The sequence below is a fragment of the Rhododendron vialii genome, chromosome 13a, assembly GCF_030253575.1.
Source record: "Rhododendron vialii isolate Sample 1 chromosome 13a, ASM3025357v1".
In the NCBI taxonomy this organism is placed as follows: Eukaryota; Viridiplantae; Streptophyta; class Magnoliopsida; order Ericales; family Ericaceae; genus Rhododendron; species Rhododendron vialii.
In genome coordinates this window covers 4,380,632-4,403,308 of record NC_080569.1, presented here as the reverse complement: position 1 = coordinate 4,403,308, position 22,677 = coordinate 4,380,632, and the positions used below count along the sequence as shown (strand labels likewise).

The window sequence follows — 22,677 nt, the reverse complement described above, 5'->3', positions numbered from 1 at the left end:
TGACCGATGGAGTAAAACCCCAAACCCAGCCACGGCACATGGCTTATCACTTTTTTTTTTATCAACAATTTTTTTTTAAAAAAAAAACCTTTCGAAAAAGATCAAAGATTTAATAGGGACTTCGGTTGGTGCTGTGGACTCAGATACCGTACTGCGCACTTTCGAGCTGTCGAATTGTGCATCCGGTAACCAACAATCGAGAACCGTTCATTACCGAGATGAGATCTGAGCCGTCGAATGCATGATCCAACGACTCGAAGATGCGCAACACATCACTGTACATACACCATCCCCCAATTCATTTAATAGATCATAGGCGCACCGGCGTACGCCACCCAAGAACAAGGATTGGGAAATTCTATAGTGCAAAGCCCTATAAGACGCACTTAGGCCATTGATCTCGATAATGAATGGTAGAAATATGATTTTTAATCAGGACCGGTAAGAATCGTTTATTACCGGTCATAATTGATTTTTAATGTGGACCGTTAATTGATGAGATGGACGACTGTGTGCCGCCCTACACGTGCACTACACATGGGTGCACTATAGCACCTCCGAATCCCAAGAACCAAATTCAAAAAAAGGCAATAAGCCAATCAAAACGCCACAGCGAAAAACAATACCAAGGTTTGGCGAGTATGGGTTGTGTTCTTGGTTTCGGCTTTGCTCTTTCGATTTGTTCTTTTGAGTTTGGTTTATTTCTTTTGGTCTTAGGTTGTTCCGGTTGTAAGGGTCATCATCGGGCCTGGCCGAGACGGCCCAGCCCGCTAAGTCGCTGCCCAAGCCCGCCACGGGCCGGGCCGACTAGGCTTTTTCTTTTTGGCGGGTTGGGCTACCTATCATAAATTGAAGCCTAAGCCCGGCCCACGGGCTAGCCCGATTGGCGGGCCGGAGGGGCCAACGGGCGAGCTTAAATTTCCTTGGGCAAAACTAAACCAAGGGGAAAAAGAAAGGATGTTGTGGGATTTTGGGCTAATAGGCGGGCCCGTTGGCAAGCTTTTGGACGGGTACCACGGGCCGAGCTTACAGGCGGACCGAGTAAAAATTTATAGGCCTGAACCCACTCATTACAAAGTATAGGCCGGGCTAGCCGGCCTATTTTACGGACTTGGACCGGGCGGGCTTTGGGCAGGTCGTGTGCCTTCGGACTAAATGATGACCCTTATCCGGTTGTTTGGATTGTTTTAGCGGATGTTGGACACAGGGCTCACTTGCCCAACGGCCAACGCAACCTATTCATCCTCCCCAGCCGCGAGTGTCAGTGCGAGTTCACTCGCATTAAGTCAGTTCCCAGGGTTTTTACGGAGTCTACTCTTTGCAAAATCATATGCCCAACCACGTTCATTCGCCCTATGCTTCGGTAATAGTATTTACCTAAGCCCCCCATCCAAAAACCCTCCTTATCCTCTCTCTCTCTCTCACACACACACACTTCGAAACCCCACTTCACAGTCATGGCGACCACAGCGGCGGCAGCCACAACCATAGCCCGATCAATCCTAACCGTCCGATCGTCATCTCTCTCCTACCTCCGCTTCCTCTCCTCCGCGTCCTCATCCCTATCCCGGGCCCCACCCCTCCCCGGCTTCGCCCGCCCGACTCGCCCCACCTTCCTGCTCTCGCACTCCATCCGGGTCGTGGCGCCCGGAGCGGCGGCTCGGCTGACTGCGATTCGGTGCAGGGTGAACCGGTCAGGCGGGTCGGCCTACTCGCCGCTCAACTCCGGGTCGAATTTCAGCGACCGCCCGCCGACCGAGATGGCCCCGCTGTTTCCGGGCTGCGACTACGAGCACTGGCTCATTGTCATGGATAAGCCTGGGGGCGAAGGGGCGACGAAGGAGCAGATGATCGATTGTTACGTCCAAACCCTAGCCAAGGTCCTCGGAAGGTAATTAAGCGGAGAGAGAGAGAGAGAGAGAGAGAGAGAGAGAGGAGTATTTTTTACTGAGTTATTTGAAGTGCGCTGTTGTTTGGTGCTTATTGCTTTCTTGTTATCACCATGGTTATCAAAAGGATGCTCTCTTTTTCCCTGTTGAAGTTTAGGGATATTGCATTTCACCAGGTTTATACTAGGGTTTGTTAGAGAGAGACTCAGAGAGTATATTTTGCTGAGGTTATTGAACGACGCATGTTTACTGCTTTTTGTCACGGTGGGTAATATAGTCTGTAAAATGGTACTCTTTTTTGTTGAAATTCAGGGTTATTCCATTTCACCAGGTTAATATTAGGGTGTAAGGAATATTATTTACAGCTAATTACTGCCTCCAGAGGTGGAGAGAGTTTTAATGAGAGTCTTACGTGTTGTGTCAAGGCACCAAAATGAGGAATTGGTTTTATGCATTGTGTGAAGGCACCATGATTGTTTATAAATTTGGAAAATGATGACTGTATTTCTGTTTTTTGTTTTTTTGTGTGTGTGTTTTGTTTTTTAACCAGTTATAGGCTAAAGAACATCGCTAGACCTTACTCGAATTCGAGTAACAGCTTCATTTGGTATGAAACAGTCAGGTACAAACGCAAATCTAAGCACAAATTTGGATTAAAGCTTCATGAATGGGATAGTTGTGAATTGCGAAAGCAAAATAAGCCTTCAAAAATTTGAGTCTTTTTTTATTTTGTTAAAAATGTGAGTAAAATCAATCTGGTTCGGGTTCGGGTTCGAGTTTGAGTGAGTGACTGAGTGAGTTTACAGAGCTTTTACTCAAAATTTGGTTTTGAGTCAATCAAAGGAGTGAAGGATTGGATGCTCTTATTGCTTATTTGGTGGAATAACTAGAACCGGAGTTATATATATGGTCGGGAAATGATGCGTATTTTTTGTGATTATGTAACAGTGAGGAGGAAGCTAAGAAGAAGATTTACAACGTGTCTTGCGAGAGGTACTTTGGTTTTGGGTGTGAAATTGACGAGGAGACATCTAACAAGCTCGACGGTTTGTGTTGCTATGTGTTTGTGTTACCAAGTATCTGTAATGGCTGCTTTGATGTATTGGTTTGTTATCTTTATCCTTTCTTTGTTGACAGGTCTGCCTGGTGTTCTATTTGTCCTTCCTGATTCTTATGTTGATCCCGAGAATAAGGATTATGGCGGTATGTCTTGTACTCTTTTAAGTGCCACTTTGAGTTGATTATGATTTATGATTTGGTATACAAGAGAAATTATCATGACTGTACATCTGTCTTTGATTTTTTGAGTTCATGGCAATTGGGTTTCGTCATATTTGCCCGGTGCATCATGTCCGCAAAATTTTTGCCTATGATAGTTCACTAGGAGCTTTCTGCACACGTAGTTGGAGTATTGGTGATCATTATTGGTCTGACTCTCTGTTATCTAGAACATGTCCATTCCGGTACGAGGAACGGAAACAAGAACGCCATATGCCCCATGCCCTAAATAGTGGTATGGTTGGGGCAGACTTCTATTGATTACGGTATAAAAATGTACTTGTTTGAAATCCTATAAGTAGAATGTTTTTTTTTGGAATACATGATGTACAACACATTTCTAGAAGCATTTTGAGAGATTTTCTTTTACATTTGTCCTATTAATGCTCCATTTTTTTGGTTGGTTACATTTTATCTTGTTGTCCTATGGCAAATGGTAAATGAATGAGGAGGAACTAGGGAAAATATCGGGATGGGTTTGGATCGTCAAATTTACTGTGTTGGAACATTTGTATACCATATAATATCAAAATATGCATTCCAATACGTAATTTGCTAGGGTGCTAGCAAACTGTGGCAACAGAGATCTGGCTTACATAGTATCCACAAAATTGAGGTTCAATGCTATGCATGGTTGTGAGTGCAATATATTTTCTTGTTATGTTTACGGTGTTTACCAATGCAGGAGACATGTTAGCAAGTATTTGCGAAAATTTTCATTAGCATTTTGTCTGGAGGCATGTGCTGCTATAGCTTATGAGCTTCAGAGTCTTCTTCTCATGGTTTTGTTATTAAAAATTTCAGGTTTTAGACAACCAAATGGCTGCTTTACTGCATATGATGTTTATTATGGTCCAATGCTGGATTTACCTAGTCCATCTTGGCAAAGCAAAGAGCCTTAAAAGGGCAGCGAATTGTTTTGATTGCTAATGGACTTATTTATAAGGTCTATCTTTAACTGTTATGGGCTGGTCAAACTGGATAGAGTTGCTGACCAGTGGAGATTATACATGAAAATTTGCATTAGCATTTAGGCTTTCATCCTGTGCCGCAGGTGTTGCCTTATGAGCTTGTAAATGCTCCTTTCTCCTGCCTCTTTTTGACTGAATATTGGTCGTCATTGTGAGTAAACAACTAGTATCTTGTCAAATGGCTTTTCATGCTTGGTCTTACAAACATGGATTTACCAAGTCCATCTTGGCAGAGCAAAGAGCCTAATAAGGGCGTTGAATTGCTTTGATTGCTTATGGACTTACATTAAACCTGTCTCTTAACTGTTCTGGCCTACTCAGACTCCATAGAGTTGCTCATTAGTGGAGATGAAACATTGCATTATCATCTGCCTCCAGGTTCAAGCTACTTGTTTGGTGTTAATGCTTGTTAGGTTTTTGTTCGCAAGGCATTATTTCTTGACAAAATTAGGTCCAGAACAGTATTTCTGTTTCTGTAGGCTCAAGGCCATAAGATGGAGGTATCTCTCTGGAATTTAATTGAGTCCAGCTTGATAAAGGAAAGACCCTTAAAAGAGCAGTGAACAGCTTTGAATGCTAGTCGTCTCGCATGAATATCTCTTGTTTGCTATCATTGGAGTTGGAAAAAGTAGATTGCAATGTCCCTTTTTGCTTCTGGTTTACACTTTTTGATCAGCGTTTTACACAAGAATTGTGGTTTACTTGGGATTTTATCACGACCTCAATGTTAGCATTCTATGTTTACAAAATCTTGTGCCATGGGTGGTCCGTGGAACACTCTAAATTTGCAACTCTTTCATTGTTTGTTGTCAGTTCATTGTAGCTTTTACTTCTCACAAAGTATCCATTGCTGCTTTGGTTTTAACTCTGTTTATGTTAAAAGTACTTTTGCAAAATAAGTTTAATTTTTGATGGACTGTAGTTTTTCTCAGAAATAAAAGCTCGGGATAGTTCGAAGTGCACTTTTGTGAATTTTATGTCATAATATCTTTGGGCTTTTGGTGAGTTTTATATTCTTGACAATCCACTTTGTTGACTAGCTAGCTCTGCTTGTGTGAAGTTCAATTTCTTGTTTATCTTTTCCTTGGACTATTATAATTGGTGGTTCGATTCTCTCTCATCACCTCATATTCACCCTCATAGCTGTGATAAATATTTGTATCCATTAGGGAGGACATTTGAATTCTAGTTTTAATCCTCTATATTTTGCAGCTGAGCTGTTTGTGAATGGAGAGATTGTTCAAAGGTCTCCAGAGAGACAGAGGAGGGTGGAGCCAGTGCCTCAAAGAGCTCAAGACAGACCAAGATACAATGACAGGACCCGCTATGTCAGGCGCCGGGAAAATATGCGGTGACCTCTCTATTATGCAGGGTTAAAGAAAGAGGGGTCAAATCTGCACAAGAACGCTTATTGCATATTGGTCTACGATATCAGAGAGGGTTGTCTTTCGTATTAGATAGTTGTTATTTACGGTGTCATGTTGATGTTTTGTGCTTGGACGTGTGACTAAACTGTGTCCTATGAACTTCAGAACCTCATATGCATTGTCAATAAGGCGACTGTATGTTCCTTGCTCTGTAACCTTCTCTTTCCTATTGCTGATTGGCGTTTGTCTCTTTGATTTTGCTTCCCAATGTAGTACAGTAATTTTATTGTAGAGGGTAAACTGAGAAGAGTGTGCTCCGACAGTTGCTTAAGGAATCATTGCTCTAGATTATGAAACTGTTTCTGAAGGCTACATTGTGATACAATGGTTGGCATCGGTTGTGTTAAATTGTGATCAGAGATTTGCGGGCAATGTTTCATTTGTTTTGAAAGTCTACGATGTGCTCTAATTACGCGGAGGATGGGTAATGTGAGTAAGTGCAGGAGGAACTGAAGCTAACTATGACTGGTAGACAATCAAGCTTTCCTTTCCCCCTTACCTTCTCTTCGGCTTTCTAACAGTTGCAGCCGTGCAGGGATTTTTAGTCTTCTTCAAGGTCTCAAGACTGACCTACCGTTATTGCTACAGTACAACACAAGCTAGCGGTTTATAGCACAAATCTTCCGTAGATGCGCAAGTTTCTGGTTGATCCACTTCTACACCATCTTCTACCCTATAAATCACTTGCGCAGATCGATCAAGTTGGTTGCTCGATTTTTCAGGATTGATGTTTCTTCAATCTTCTCTTGAATGTTTGTCCTGGGATCAAGTGCACCCCTTCAGAACCATCTGCTTCGAGGTGTACAACCCCTTTCGGAATTTGTGATTTCTACATACAAAACTTTGACACAGTTACATCCTAAACCATGTCTCCATATGCACCCATGGCTTTCGTAAATTGAAGCCACCATATCCGCCTACCTACTAGTGACAAATTGTCTCCTGCTTATTTGTGCCCTTTGACCCAAGTCTAACTCGTTCAGGCCCCGTTTGATAATAGATTTGAGGCTTGGGATTGGAGTACTAATCCCATGGGAATATTCAATGTGTATGAACTCTACATATGTCCTGTCGAATTCATGTACATTTTTTAATACATTTATGGATATTCATTTGTGCCCGATATATAGATATGTACGTATTTGTGCGAGTTGGCTAAACTACATAAAAAGCAATAACTATATTTGATTCAAGAAAAATTACAACCATAAAAAATAAAAAAGTGCAATGGGGGCCGTGCCCAGGTGAGGCTACCGTGGCTTCGCAACTGAGTATGCATGTACGCTTGTATTTAGAATAAAAGCAATGTTAGAGACACATCGAATATTACATCTATTTTTACATCTCTCCCACAAATAAAGGTAAGACCCACAACAATATTTAGAGAGCTAGGGTCTCATAATCACTTATGAAAGAAAATGTACAAATGGATGTACATTTCAATGTGTTCCTATCATTTTTGTTAGAATAATTACTGATTATTAGAGATAATGATGGTTCTTTAACTTTAAAATTACCTTTACTCTTTATTTTTATTGTTTTTCACCCTACTGTTTTGTCTTCTTGTTTATCGCTTAATTTTCTTCCCCCTTCCCTCTTTCTACAGTAATAATAAAGCCAAAAACAATTTCTTGCATTTTTTATGCTTTTACCCAAATTTTGAATTTGGGGGAAGGATTGCAGATGCTCTTACAACGAAATACAGTACTAATTTATTTATTTTTGTTAAAAGAAATGGTGACAGTGCGAGTTCTAGACGTAGTTTCGATTGATTTTTTAAATTGTGTATTTAGTTATGTTTGAAGGAACCCATTGCATTATCAACAGTCAACTTTGTAAAACTACCCTACCATATGGTGCGAGAATGAGAACATGCGGCAGGCGTATGTCGGTATTATACCTAGTATAATGGGACGGATAAAAAAAAGGGGAGGGTTTTAGAGGCCGGCCTGGTTTTTTAGGTTTGGTTTGAAAACAATTCTGAACATATTATCTTTACACATTCTTTTTAAAATAGTCCTGATTCATATTATTTTGGACAAAAATACTCCTAACAGTTCACATAGTTAGTTAACATATTATTTCGGACAAAAATACCCCTTTGGACAAAAATACCCCTAATAGTTCACATAGCTAGTTAACATAATATTTGGGACAAAAATACCCCTGAAAATTCACATATCCTGAGTTAACATATTGTTTTGGACAAAAATACTCCTAAACTGTGGCTATGAGAACTGGCTATGACAATTGGGCTATGTGAACTGGAAAATACACAGTTTACGTAGACTCGTCACATACTAAAATTAATAGTTCTCATGGACAAAACATAGTTCTCATAGACAATACACAATTCTCATAAAAAAATACACAGTTCTCATAGAAAAATACGCACACAAACAAAATTTGAACAGACAATAATAACAATCAAACACAAATTCATTCACATCACAGCTTATTTTTTTCGATATTATATATATATATACATATACACACACACTAGTGGAGTAGCAAAAATTTACACTGACAAAGGAATAGCCTAATGGGTTTTTTTTTTGGAAAATGACGGCTAAGGACATGTTTAGATAATTAATACCCGTCAAGGACATTTTCAGAATTAAAAAATATTCTTAACTTGTCCTTAACGGATATTAATTATCTAAATACGTCATTGGCCGTCATTTTCCCTTCTTTTTTTCCGTGTTCAGCAACTACTTATTAAAGACATTTTAACTCTACACAAACGGCCCACTAAGAAAGCCCATACACTAGACCCTACAAAATCGAACGGCCAGCTAAGCCAGCCCATACCCTAACCAAGCAACCCCCGACCCAATATACTAACTTCGAAAAAACAAACAAATCTACAGTATACGGGGTTCACTATTCACAACCACAACCTCTGAAATTTCGATCACGAACCACCAGTCGCCGCCAACCTGAAATTTCGAACAGTCGCCGCAAATCTGAAATTTGGATCACGATGGCGGCGGCTCCCGGTCCCCAAGCCCCTCCCGCTAATGATGTGAGAGAGCACGCTAAACAACTGAATGCACACAGAAGGCTAAGAGATTTTACTGTTGCGAGGAATGATGTCGATACGCAAATATGTGCTCTCAGAGAATCCAAGAGAAGGATGTATATTTCTGTGGCTGAATTATTGAAGGTACACGCTATTCCGGTCATTAATAATTTTGACGTCGAATGTGTTCTGAGGTTGTGGACTGAGTGCGGTTGGCGCGGATGTATTGTTTATCCGACGGAACCCGCCGCTGATTTTTTGACACGAGATCCCGCATTGACTCCAGCAGAAGTTGCAAATTTGATAGATGAAATACACACTTTCCCATTAACCGAAAACTTGGGACAATTTGACCGGCCGCAACAAATTATAATCCACAGACAGTTATATGCTTACGGCCACTGGGCAACCCAAGTAGATGACAATGTCCATCAGATAACAAATCTTGAGGAACTGTATTGTAGAGCTGGTGTTAGAGTCTTGAGTGAGACATGTCTTCCCGTGGTTAACGAGGCGGACACGATATCTGTCAGTAGGTTGAGGGCTGAATTTGGGTGCATACTGGACCCGATGTATCCGCGTGATATTACCGATTTCCAAGATGTCGAACAACATCAACATGTGAGGGCATGGGCTGAGGCGAATGGCTTTTGGATTCGATGAGGAGACATATAGTCGATGAGGGGATACGTAGGGGATGTTTGTAAGTAGTGAGAATATTTACTATCTTTGTAGAATGCTGAAATTGTTATTAATTTTTCTTGAGGTGGCATCTATTTTGTAGTGTTTTGGACGATTAAGTGAAAGTTTGTAACTTGTGAGAGATGTTTTTTACTCGGGTGTATGGTGTCTATTTTTTGTTTCCTTTTCAGGATTGCTGTAAGTTGTTTTGTTGTTTCTTTATAATCTGTCTGCATATTTGTTGTGCCAGCACTATTTAAACAATTTTGTGTTGTGTCAAATCCAGCATTAAGGCAGGAAATAGTTTTGAACCATGGATAGTTTCTGGTTCCCTAAGAATTGATGGATGATGACGTTACTTCCCTCTGAAATCTGAATTTCGGAAGAATTAGATGATATCATTGGGAATGGCTTAAAGGAACTATTTTATGACGAGAATGTTGAAGCGGTAAAATCTCGGCAAATTCATTAATATATATATATATATATATATATATATATATATATATATATTTCTGTATTAGTTTATTGTTTGAGATATGGAGATGAATATCCCTCACATTTAACTGTATAATTTGTTAGGTTACTTGATCGTGAACAGATTGGAGACAAGGGGGCTAATTTGGATGAAGCAGAAGAAGATGGATTCTTCAAGGCTTTTAAGGTTTGTCACTGTTCTTGCATGTTTCTTTTTATATGGCTCAGTACTGGTCATTTACAAGAAGTAGACGTGGTCAGCAAGTGTACTCCCTGTTTCTCTGAATTTTTACCCTGGTATAACATGATATGTAGTTTGTAAGTCTCAGTTACCAGACCACTCGAGTATCATGTTACTTCATCCTTCGAGGTTTTTCCTGATGCCTCGAAAGGAAATATTTCGATGTTATCAAGAAAGATAAATATTGAAATACCTAAGTACATCATTATTATGGTCCACTGGTTCAGTGGTTAAACCAACCTTGAGGTTGTGGATTCGAACCTGACCGCAACTGTTTTGTTTAGATAATGCCTGAGGCTACGTGGCATACTATTTGTTAGGGTCCCTGGTTCAGTGGTTAAACTAACCTTGAGGTTGCAGGTTTGTACCCGAGCACAACTTTTGTTGAGATAATGGCTGAGGCTCCTAGGCTTTCAATTTTTTGAACCCTACTGCATCATTGGCACAATGCCATCAGTGCATTAACTGACACTTTACCGTAGTAGAACATATATCATTCTCAATTAAGAAGCACAGACACTTCAACGGAGGCGACGTGTGAACGGATGCCCATATTGGACATTGACATTCGATCCACCTAGAACTAAATGCATAAATATTGGGCACTTACCTGGCAGCGATGCTGCATAATCCCTCTGAGCATGTCCTAGTTAATAAATATCCTCATTTTATTAGTTGCATTCTTTGAAACATCAATGATGGATTCTAGATATGTTGCAGTATATTTATAACTTGAAGATGATGTGTTAGGTGCTTGTTCTAGGAATGCAATTTTTAGAACTGTTTTGTGTTCTCTAAATGTGTTGAGTGCTCCTTCTACATATGGTTAAAATAATGCCCCCATAAATGGTATATGAGACCTGGCCTAGGCAATTGGTTTAAGGTTGGATGCCTCCAAAATTTAACATGGTATCTCTATAATATCTTTACTCTTCAGTGATTGGTTCCATTGGTTTGTGCCGAAAGCGCATAATGTTTAACTATGATCCCTATAAAGTGGATCCGTTTTTTACCTCACCGCATGGGAGGGACTGTTAAGAGCTTGTCCCACATTGTTTAATTTATCCTCCAAATTTTGTGTCCGAGTTTCGACAGTCTCTCCAGTCGCAACTAATTGGTTGAAGGCATGTATTGCTTGAACTGATTTCACTCCTCTATTGGTATGTAAAGCTCAAAAAGCCTTCTACCAAATGTAGACCTTAGTGATACATATTTCCTACATGTTAAAATTTACCAATTGTCCCAAAAGGTTTAAGTGCTAGGCAATGGACCCAACCACATATATCAAACCATCTAGCTCACTCCCTCACATGCAAAGGGGAGAAGCATAACAAATAGTGTCTTAAAACTTAAACTGTTAGGTAATGGGTTCGCAAATATATATCAAGATATCCAACAATTGTTATGATGGTATTGGCTGATATCGTCTACATTTTCAGTCCTCAAGGAGTTTTGAAGTTTTACTGCCTAGTTTCTCCTAGCTTTACCTGGTTTCGGGTGTTGGAATTTTCATCTAAAAAGTTGTAAATAACAATGGGCTCACTGTTTGTGAACATTTGAGAAAGAGATTCCTGTTAGATACAGCAGAAATGGGGTCGACCTATTCTTAGATACAGCTGATATGGGGTCGACCTATTCTCTCTGTGTAGCTCCAGAAGAAATTTCAGTCGCTGACTGTGGTAACCCAGATCGCTTGGAAATTCGTTGGCTTTATGACGAGGTAAAGTTCATATTGTACAGAATTGGTTACTTATATAATGAGTTTAACAAATCACTTTATCCATCAGCAGATGGATATATAAGAACATGAAATCCAAGGGACAACTTTTCCGAATTTTTCCTATCAAGCTCCTCAATTTGAGTACGAGATTTGAGAAGATAGTGTATCTCCCACCGCCCCATTGTACTTCTCCGACCTCCAAGTGAATCAACAGCTAACAAAAACCATGATTAGAAGTCCAAGATATTCACCCGGTGCATCAGCACTGAATAGGCATCCCCAGTTCTTTGCAAATTCACAACTTCCTCGAATGGATGAATTTTCAAACTTCCACAACTCAAGTGGTGTCAATCACCACAAACAAGCATAAGTCCATAAGCGTAATCCAAATCCACAACAAAAACTCACAATCAAATGTAACACCGTGTTTTTACACTCTACCTAACCAGATAGATAAAGCAATAATCATATAATTAATAATCACCTTTTATGTTGGGGTTTGTCTTGTTTTCTTTTCTTTTCTTTTTCTGAGTGAACATTATGAGGGATGTTAGTAAGATGTTTGTGATCACAAGTCACAAGTATAGAGGGTTCACTCTTAACCCAACAGCTATTCATCCAACTTTGACATGTAATGGTCCAATGCATATCTAATGCATCCCACATTTGATTTCCTTTCCTACGTGATCAATACCTCGGGTTGGTTACGTGTTTCGTTACAAAACATTGCTACCCCAAATTAAAAAATTGGGCATATGACTGTGTGTTGTTTGTTTTCTGTAGCCACTACCAACAAGAGCATCAAAGCATCCTACATGTGGAGGTGTAAAAGAAAATTGCAAAAGACTACGCAATGACACATGAGCATGTCGTAACCAGGAAGAAGCTACATGGAGCCCCATACCTTCAACTAAAATACTAAAGACTTGAGAAAATAATTCCTACTAACCTCCCTGCTTTGGAGAAAGACTAATAAAAACATCTCTCCCTGTCACTTTCAGAATTGTCTGCCGCCACCATTTCATACCAGCAAATGAGAATTAGCAGAAACAAGGTCTGACAAACAGAAGTATAATTATACATATCCATAGACAGTGAGTAGGATGGTAGATTTTAATTAACAGAGGAATTATACTTCCTAAAACCTATAGCAATTGAAGAGAGCAACTTATTCCTCTTTCCCAGTACAAAAATGCTAATTTGAGTACGAGATTTGCTTTTTGTTCAGAATTGGGTTGCCCTTTTTGTGTTCTTCATAGGTTCTGTGTCCTCTTTGGTTTTTTTGGAATTCCCAATTGATTCTCTTTCTTTATATGTTATCCTTGAAATTTGGCTTGGAGTCCTAGGACAACTGAGCAATTTCGCGGTCTATATTTAGTTCTATTTTTTGCTGTTTTACACCATGTTCGTTTTGAGATTTTAAATTTGGATTTCTAGATAATGAGTATAGAGACAGATAGATTAATGATTGAAAATATGAGTAATAATTGGAGATAGATAAAGAGAAAAATGAAAGTAATAATTGGATAGAAATAGAATAATTATTAGAATTCAAAATCTAAAACCTTTAAACGAACAGGGTCTTAGTTGCCTTGGATGTATTTGTGTTGAAAATGAAATTGGAGAAATGTACCCATCTGCAATACCCCTTTTTTGATTATTTTTCGGTGTCAAATTTATGTCTCAGTTCGTTTCTGGCTCATATTGTCGTGTTGTGTTATGGCTTTTGAAAAACTTAGTGCCAAACAAATCTGTTGCGATAGTCCAAATTCATTTATAAATCTCTAGCTCGGTGTTAGTCTAACAACTACACTCATGATCGCAACCAACATAAGTTATCCATTTTCGGTCACATTCTTCTATCTCCTTCCCACTGAGATTGTTAAACTGCCTTTTGAGTCGAACCGTTCGGTTTGATTTCTCTTAGGAATTGAATTACGTCTTTGTATGATCTCAAATTCAGATTTGAGCTTCAATTTCATTGCTTTGTCTGCAATCCCTGAGAACCTTTTGGACATAAATCCACTCCTACTACCAATGCCTTGTTTATGCAATTCCTTTGACTTCTAGTTCTTGCCAATAGACACATTGTCCTTTTTTGTCTATTAACTTGTGCAAATGTCAGTGCGGTTTGGTTGAGAGTCGGTGTTCTTTCAGTTGCCATTTTTTGGCACATTCGAGCTTGCCCTCACCAAAAGCTAAGAGTTAAAATTGCAAAGATTTGTGTTCTCTTTCCTTTTAAAAAGCATTTTTCAAAAAATTCCCCCTAGATTCCCCCTACTTCCAATATTTCTCTCTCTATCTCTCCTCACTTATTATCCCTACTATTTTTCAAAAAACTTTTCAAATACCAAACCAAACACAGCACTAAGAATGCAAATGATTTTAGGGACAGTGATTCAATTCTTAGTCTCTCAGCTGAGTGCTGGCCCACAGAAAGTAGGAAACCACAGTCCATTTTGTAAAACATTGTTGCTCTATTGTATCTTCAGCTTGAGAATCACACAGTTGCTTTCATTCTATCGGATGGATTTGACTACATCTTTATTGTTTGTTAGCTTAATCAAAAGATCTCCTGTACCATTATCTCTATCTTCTAATGTGTTTTATTTCGAAAATGTATTCAATAGATTTTGACTTACTTTGTTCAGTGATTAAATATTATTTAGCAACTACAAAAGTTTTCAATTTGAAGAAGGTATGTCTGAACTAGAAAATCCTTGCAAGTAGGGGTTTATAGGATGTAGTTCTCCTCAGCTTGTGTACTTGTGACGTACATTCATTTTTTTGTATTTACATAGAAATGAGACCCTGTATATTTGCATAATAATGACATTGCCATGCGGGGTCATATATGCATACATGTGTGTGCAAGTTTCACACCTCTTCCAAACGAGCAGATGCTTCTGTCATGTTTCAATGTTGTTTGACTGAATTTGACCTTAGATGAGCTGGTCCTTCTTTTTCTTTGATGCTTTTGTATCTTTCTTATGTTGCCATTCTTGTCCACTTACTTATTTCTAAACACTTGTATGGCGCTATAGACACACCTCTTTGGCGCAATGGGCCCCCGGAGAAGCCAATATTGTGTAATGCTTGTGGACCGTGGTGGAGAACAAAAGGAACATTTGTAAACCACACCCCTTTTCATGCTAGGGCAGAACCTGATGAATTTGAGGATTACAAGTTTTCAAAAAGTGAGGGGCATATCTATTAACAACAAAGAAGCTAAGGTGCTAAAAAGAAACAAAACCATAACGTCCGTAACAATGCAGTAGTTGGAGGGGTTGACCCAGAATATACTCACGGTTTCCGGAAGGGTCTAGATGAAGATACCAGTAACCGTTCAAGTTCTGGCTTTGCTATAGCTAACTCTGATAGCTGTGTACTGTTTGGTAGTGCTTATGCAAGTGATTTGACAGGTTGGTTAGTCTCTGTATCTGCATGGTTTATATTGGTTCTGTACAAAGCACGAACCTATCTTTTACCTCTGCCAATGTAGTATTTTATAGTGCAAATTTCCAGTGGAAGGGTCATATTCCAGTTCAAAATTGCAAATGCCCTTCAAAACACAAATCGTATATTTTGAGAAGAGGGGGACCAGGGGGTTGATCCGTGTCGGGTTTTTTAATATTTAAGGGAAGTATAGGGAATAATGTGACTGCAGGACTAGAATATTGATCCGTATGATAGAATTCTGCAAATTTGTCTTTGGATGCCCTTTTTGTTATTGGCTTGCTGCTGCTTGTTGCATCATTTTCCATCTGTCTTACCAATATAAATGCTAAACTTGTTTTGCAATGAGACGCAACAAATAGAAACCTAGATTTTATCTTCTATGTATCTCAACCCCATCTTTAGTTGTTTCACAAATCGGGTGCTTTTTCCTTTAGTTTCATTCACTGGGCAATTTTTTTGGTTCCCCAAGTTCTGAACACCCTCAAGTGTTGTCAGTCCCACTTGTGAATTTGACAAATTTGTCATCATATGCTTGTATTAACGTCATTTATAGATTTGCAGATCCAGCTCATTCTGTTGTATAGGACACAATGGTACCTGGAAGAAAGAGAACATGTGTCGGTCGTCTAAAGCCATCTTCAGCGGAGAAGCTTACTAAAGATCTATGCACGATCTTACATGAAACAGAGGTCCTCCCACATATCTGTATCTTATGAAGAGGATTTTCTTTTTGAGAGGGACACAAGTATGGTCTCTGTTGAGATAGGACATGGAAGCATTCTTATTCGATATCCGAGCTCTATATCCAGGGAACAGGAATCTGAAGCTAGCTCTCTTTCAGTTGAGAACAAAAGACACCCACCAAACGAGGCAATTCACATTTGGCCGCCCTTCCTGTTGATATTTATAAGAAAAAAGGTACCAACTTTCAAGTCCAGGGATAAAAAAAATGCAAGAAACCTAATGGACAAGGGCTGCAACATATGCAGATTAAAAGGATTGCGTTTCTTCTAAGTTAACCATGAAAAGTCAAACTCCACTCGTGGTACTGGTTTTACGAGTGTGAGAATCAAGGATCAAAATGTTGTTTCGGCTAATTCTAGATACTCCATTAGGGGAGAGTATTGAGGGAACAGGAGCTAACTTGCGGCACCACATTGATGGCCCCGTACGTGCTTTCCCATGCCTTTATTTCACTCTTTTCCTTAGTTTTCAACGAAATGAGGGAAAAAAAGAGAAAACTACAATTCCTCGAGAAAATTTTACCCGTACGAAGATAGAAAATAGAAACTACGATTATTCTCTGCAGCCTTTATACCCAATATCTTTTTTTTATTTTTTTGAACGGCAAAAGCAACAATTTTATTAAGGCGAGAGAGAAAAGGTACATCCAACCAAAAGTTGAAAAATGCATTCAAAGGGCAAAGCCCAAATACTTAAACAAGTCTAAATAATACAAATAAAGCTTGACACCTCAAAAGACCCAAAAAGTCTGAATCAAATAATTAAGCACAAAAAAGAGCAGCTAGCCCAGAGGGCTAGGCCCAACGCAAGCTGCCCAACCAACCTGCCTAACCGGATAAAATTCAACCCAACCAAGCTGCCCGCTGCTGCCGCCCACAATTAGACAGCAGCACCCGATCGCCGGCCAAACTTCTCCAATCACCACCATGCCTCCACAGGCCATCCCAACAGGGAAAATTGATGCAGCAATCAAACAACCAGCCATTGCTGCGGGTGCTTACCAAGACGTTAAGCAAAACTGCAGCACTCAACAGTAACCACAACAGGAGCCACGCCACCCTTAGTTGATTGTTTTAATAATGGATTTTATGCTTTATTAATGCTGAAATTGTTATTAATTTTTCTGGTGGTCGCATCTATTTTGTAGTGTTTTGGATGATTTAAGTGAAAGTTTGTGAGAGATGCTTTTTACTCAGGTGTATCGTGTCCATTTTTTGTTTCCTTTTCAGGATTGCCCTAATTGTTTTGTTGTTTTTGCTGTTTCTTTATATACTGTCTCTATATTTGTTGTGCCAGCAATATTTAAACAGTTTTGTGTTGGCAGGAAATAATTTTGAACCATGGATAGTTTCTGATTCCCTAACAATTGATGGATGACGACGTTACTTCCCTCTGAAATTTGGATTCTAGTTTTCAATCCTCTATGTTTTGCTGCTAAGCTGTTTGTGAATGGAGAGATTGTTCAAAGGTCTCCGGAGAGACGGAGGAGGGTGGAGCCAGTTCATCAAAGCGCTCAAGACGGGCTACGGAGATGATGCTAACAAGTCATTTTCCCCTTATTCTATGGTAAGTATTGGCAGCAACGTGGTAAGTGTTAGGGCTGCCCGCGGATCGGTTTGGTATGGATCGTTCCGGTTCTCAATCCGATTTGTTGTTTTCTCCATCCGTCAACCGTCTGTGATGTTGTTTGAATGGTTCGGTTTGGATGTGGTTTGGGCGGTTTTAGCGGATTTGAGCATGCAATTTAATTATTTTTTTACATACACCAAAAAATTAGAAAATAAAGCTCCAAAACTTCAAGTCCAATCAAGTCTAAACAAATTTAAACAATTCTAAACATTGATCCACTCTAATATCGAAACAAGTTCGTCTACCCTAAAATCAAAACAAGTTCAAAACATGGGTCAATTGAATTTCACTTCGATATCAACTGAATTCAAGCAAACAACAGCACAATAGTACACTTTTAAGAAGCTAATTGGTTGGTTGCGTTTATAGAATCTGATTCTCAGTGTGATATTTAAGTTTACTTATGATTTGGATGCTAATGGGAATAGGGCCACGGGTACTAAAGTGCAATCTATTTTCTAGTGTTTTGTAAGAATTTGCGGATTGGGTGGATTGGAACCGGAGCCAAACAGTATCCGCCACAATTAGTATTTTCAGATCCGTATCTGTCAGTAGCATGTCTTGGTTTGGTTCGGTTTGGTCCGGATTGAGCAAATTGAACAGATTAGCCGGTTCGGTTCATCCGCTGAACAAACCTAGTAAGCGTTTTTTAAGGAAGTGTAGCCATGTAACATAGTAAGTGTTGCCTTACGGAATGGTGTATAAAACATGTTTATGTGGTACGTAATACTACATTTTTTCGTCAAAAATTCTGAAAATCATCTCATTTTTAGCAAATCCATCCTACTTTTTTATGAGTGATTTTGATCTAAAAGTTGTAATTTACCTACTTTTCAATCTAAGGGTTCAAATTTAATGAGATTATCATACTCCCATACCACTTTGGAGCATTGTAGAAGTTTTGGCTCTGTCATGCGCTAGCAAAAACAGAAAGTCTACTCACACAGATTTTTTGTGCACATGTTGAGCACAGATCACTATGTGGGGCCCACTAAGGGTCCCACACAAATGATCTGAGTCGTTCATTAAATTTAAACTATTTTTCAAAGGCCCCGAGAGAAATAAACTCAATCCGATACCTATAGGTGCTCGATCCATACATCTACATCTCCACTTTGAAATAGTCTGTTGTTTAGCTTAGATGATAAAGAGGGATTCGTGAACAAGTGGCGTACTATTCCCTTTCTTGGTGCAAGAATTGGCTTGGACCAAAAGTCAAAATCACAGGGGCACCTCAAGTACCATATTCCTTCAAGTGCACGTAATGAACTATTACTTGCTCCCATAATTACATCTCACATCAAAACAAGTTTCTATTGCGCTTAGGAATGGCTCTCGGTAACCTGGCTTAGTTGCTTGTTTCTTGAAGTAAGCAAATAGGCGAAACACAAAATAAGCTAGGGTTGGTTGGTTATTGCACTGGCTTATTTACTTCTTCTTTTTTATCGACAATAGCTTATTTACTTACTGTTATGCGTGATGGACTGAATGGTGCAAAAATAATCAAGAACGCATGTTGCTTTGCCAAACCATTTTATTTGCTTCAAATAAGAAAATAAGATGGTGGCCAAACGAGGATAGGTGAGTTTCGGAGAGTCACAGGAAACCCCTTTCTTGGTCTTGGCAGTTGGCAGTTGGCACAGATTGCGGACAACCTCGTCCCCATTCCCATCCCTAAGGATACTTTAATGGGGGCATGATTGGAACTCTACTGTCAGGGCAGGTACCCTTTGAGGAAAGTTTTTTAACTTGTATGTTTTCAACATGCGACAACAACATATGCATTTTGGGTGTCTTGATGCCTCAATAGAAATGCTTCATATAGTATGTAATCATTTTTATTTCTTAACACCACATACCACATTATGCTTTAACTTGGGACTGACATGGGCAAAGAGATATTCAAAATGTAGAAAGAGTTTATGGCAGCATTTACCCGTCATCCCTCACTAAAATTCTCAAAAACTGTGAGAGTAGAAAATCATTTAACATCCTCAATTACTGCTAAAATTTGAAGAGAATAAATACACCATGACAGCAGTTGTTCTTGATGGTTTTTCATCCTACAGAAGAAATAATGCGATCTATTCTGTCCCACTATTTTGTCCAGTGATTAAATGAGCAAAGACTCGGAAATTGATAATATCTCACAGCATCATTTAGCACTTCAATTTTGATGGCTTTTTAATTTAATTTCTTTTCCATAATCTCACTTTGCATATTTCTCTCCTCTAATCTGTCCTATTTGTGGAAATAAGGGGCCACGAAATATGCACTGATGTACTTGGAACTGAGGCCTCATTTTCACCTTCACTCTTAAACCATCTGATAGTTGTAGCATTTCCTATTGAGAAATTAACTTATTGTCTTTGCTTCTTTGGGTTGTTAATGAATTCAGTCAGAGCACGATGGGTCAGACGTACAAGTGCACCTTAATGTAGAAGAGGATATAGTTCCCAGCATGATGAGGTCACCTATGGTGAAGTACAAGATTCTGAGAATCTTCCTGGGAGAAGGACAGCTGTTTGGGATCTTGACAAGGGTAGGCCTCAAGGATACAAGGCTCAGTGACAGTATATACTTGGCATGAAAAAAAAATGCTTAACATGAAACTTTTTTGGCTGAGCATGAGTCATGATTATTCTTGATGTATGCTTAAAAGATAAAACACTGTTATAATATACATATTGCTGCCAAAAGCCTTGGATGAAATAAGTCACCACCAACTAGTTGCTTCTTTGCTCCTAGGCGAGCAAAGGTAATTACGAAACTTTGGTTCCCATATTCGTCTTTGTCGTGGATTCACTTTGTCACTTCTAAGCACAACACTTGCATTGAAGGTCAAAGTTTAATAAGAGATGGAAATGATGCATCCCAAAGTGAAATAAGCCACATATGCATTCTTGCAGCTAAAGCCCACAAGACCTAAGGCATTTTTAATGCTCGTGTCCCCTTAGTTCCCTTAGTGGCATAAAAAGATGTTATGAAAGCTTCTTTATCTCCCTTCTAAGCAACAGAATGGAAGATCAACACAGTCCATACGGCCTTGCAACTTGGAGAGATAGGAAAGAACCTAAGGCTCATATAGATGGATCCAGTTTCATTCTTTCTCTTGTATATATATTTTTTACATTGTCTGCTTTCTTGTAGCAAACCACAGGAACATTGTTAAAGCTCCAGTTCTAATGTGGGAATTATGGCTTGAGATGTGGCACGACATCCATCCTGATGCAAAATCTAAGTTTGTTATGAAAGGTAGATCTATTCCTTCCATATTCTTGGTGTTTGTTAAATTTTAGTACCTCTTAAGCTTTACATAGAACAGCTAAGCATGGCCCTCTGAGGGATGAGGACTGTTACTGGGACATGGTAAAGCTCGTTGTGCATGGCCTGAGCATTGCGATATTCTTACCTTTTGAACATCTGTGTTCCCTGGGATTCTATGGCCATCTGTTTCACTTGCTGCATAATGTACAGATATGTCTTTGGAGACGTTCACATCGGGCAGAGCTGTAGGCTAAAGAATTCTTCGGCTGATCTGCTCTTGCATTATTTGTAACTTGTGAGGTAACTTTCCTTCTGTAGCTTCCCTGTGGGATTTTTGTGAGAATTTTGAGTGGTCAAAGCCCAAAAAAGTCAAGGATAGTTGTCCTTGGATCGTGTTTGTGAGGTGTATGAAAATCATAGTTGAATGTGATCAAGCTTTGAAATTTTGAAACAACCAACTATGAGGGTAAGCGTTTGAGGAACTGAGCATGGTTGGAATCTGCCATCATGTGTCTAGAGTGATTTATGTGCTTTTCTGTTGAAGGAAAACAGCAGACTGAAGTAGCAGGCCCAATAAGTCAGCCAATGAGGTCATGGGTTGTGTATTGTTGTTTAAGAGTTGGAATCCTCAACTGTGACTTTGAGCGTACTGTGTTGAATTTGTTTCATAGCTTTTGAAGACCCTATTAAGGAACCTTTCTCAAAACTTGTAAGTTAGTTCAAGTAATGTTTGATTTGTGATTCCTAAAGAAGTAGTAAATGTATTTGATTGGAGATTGATCCTCCCTTTGTTTCTTCTCTGTCAGGACTCTTTTGATGTGTTTCTTCAGGAGTCAGGCATCTCTCATTACAGTATTTCCATCGGTGCCTCCATGTACCATGAATGTGCAAGTCTCGTCTCTCACTAATGCAGATTCTGATAATTTAGTTGCTCCTTATATATTGTGGTATAGACTCCTTGTTTTCTTCTCTACTGGTTCTTTCATACAAGTAAAACATATTGGACGCTGTTGAATGGCAATCTCTGACGAATGCCAATGGTATTGGTGTGGTATTGCAGTGAAAACACTGGAAGCAAATGGCTATGAAGGACTCAGAAGTAATCCCCCAACCCGTAGGCAGAATTGACATTGTGAAAATGGCCGATGACCAAAGATTGAAACTCTATTTTTAGTATGAGATGTAGGGAAGTATGTTATTCCACTATTCCCATGAAAAGTAATCCTGCGGTATATTCATGGAAGCATTCTGAACAAAAAGTATGATGTCGTATATTGAATTTCGGATTTCAAGCTCTCTCTATTTGTTTGCAGCTACTATATTTCTCTTTTCTCAATTTGTTAAACTCTTATGTCTCTCGGTACTTTACCTCATTAAAATAGCTCTAGGCCACTTATTTCGGTCTTATTAATTTTTTTTTTAAAGAGCTAAAAAATTAGTTATATATAATTTGAAAGTATAAATATGGAGTGGGGGGTGATAATGCCACGAGCCTATATTTAGTAACATGAATTTTGTAGTTCATTGACTATTATGCCCTTAATTGAGAAAGTGAGAGAGCTTGCCTCCTCACTTGTCCTTTCCTCTCCTAATTACAGAGAAAACCCACAATTGCACATAAATTCTTCATTGTTGACACCCCCTAACTTCACCTTTGCTTGATCGTTACGGTGACTTTTGAAGCGGTTTCGGGGATTTTACCGCGGGGTCCAAATTTTGGACCCAATACACGCGCAAGTTCAGGTCACTTTTTAAAAAGTATGCACAACTCTTTTTTTGTTTGTGTTTGTGTCAAACAAGCCCAACTCCACAGCTGAAAAATTTGACATACTAAAATTCTATAAAAGTATTTAAACTATTAAAATCTTATGA

General features: G+C 39.2%; 1 protein-coding gene and 1 long non-coding RNA gene across 2 annotated transcripts; both read left to right on the top strand.

The window, feature by feature from the left end:
• The first annotated feature begins 1,219 nt into the window (after window positions 1-1,219).
• Window positions 1,220-5,861, top strand: LOC131313231 (multiple organellar RNA editing factor 2, chloroplastic-like). The gene is made up of 4 exons (XM_058341428.1): window positions 1,220-1,891; window positions 2,838-2,935; window positions 3,027-3,092; window positions 5,351-5,861. The coding sequence occupies exons 1-4, from the start codon at window positions 1,458-1,460 to the stop codon at window positions 5,491-5,493; spliced, it is 741 nt and encodes a 246-aa protein (XP_058197411.1). The 5' UTR covers window positions 1,220-1,457; the 3' UTR covers window positions 5,494-5,861.
• Window positions 5,862-9,251: 3,390 nt separating this feature from the next.
• LOC131313586 (uncharacterized) lies at window positions 9,252-15,339 on the top strand. Its single transcript, XR_009196248.1, has 3 exons — window positions 9,252-9,716; window positions 9,851-9,932; window positions 14,751-15,339. It is a non-coding gene; the product is annotated as an uncharacterized LOC131313586 (long non-coding RNA).
• The last annotated feature ends 7,338 nt before the right edge of the window (window positions 15,340-22,677 follow it).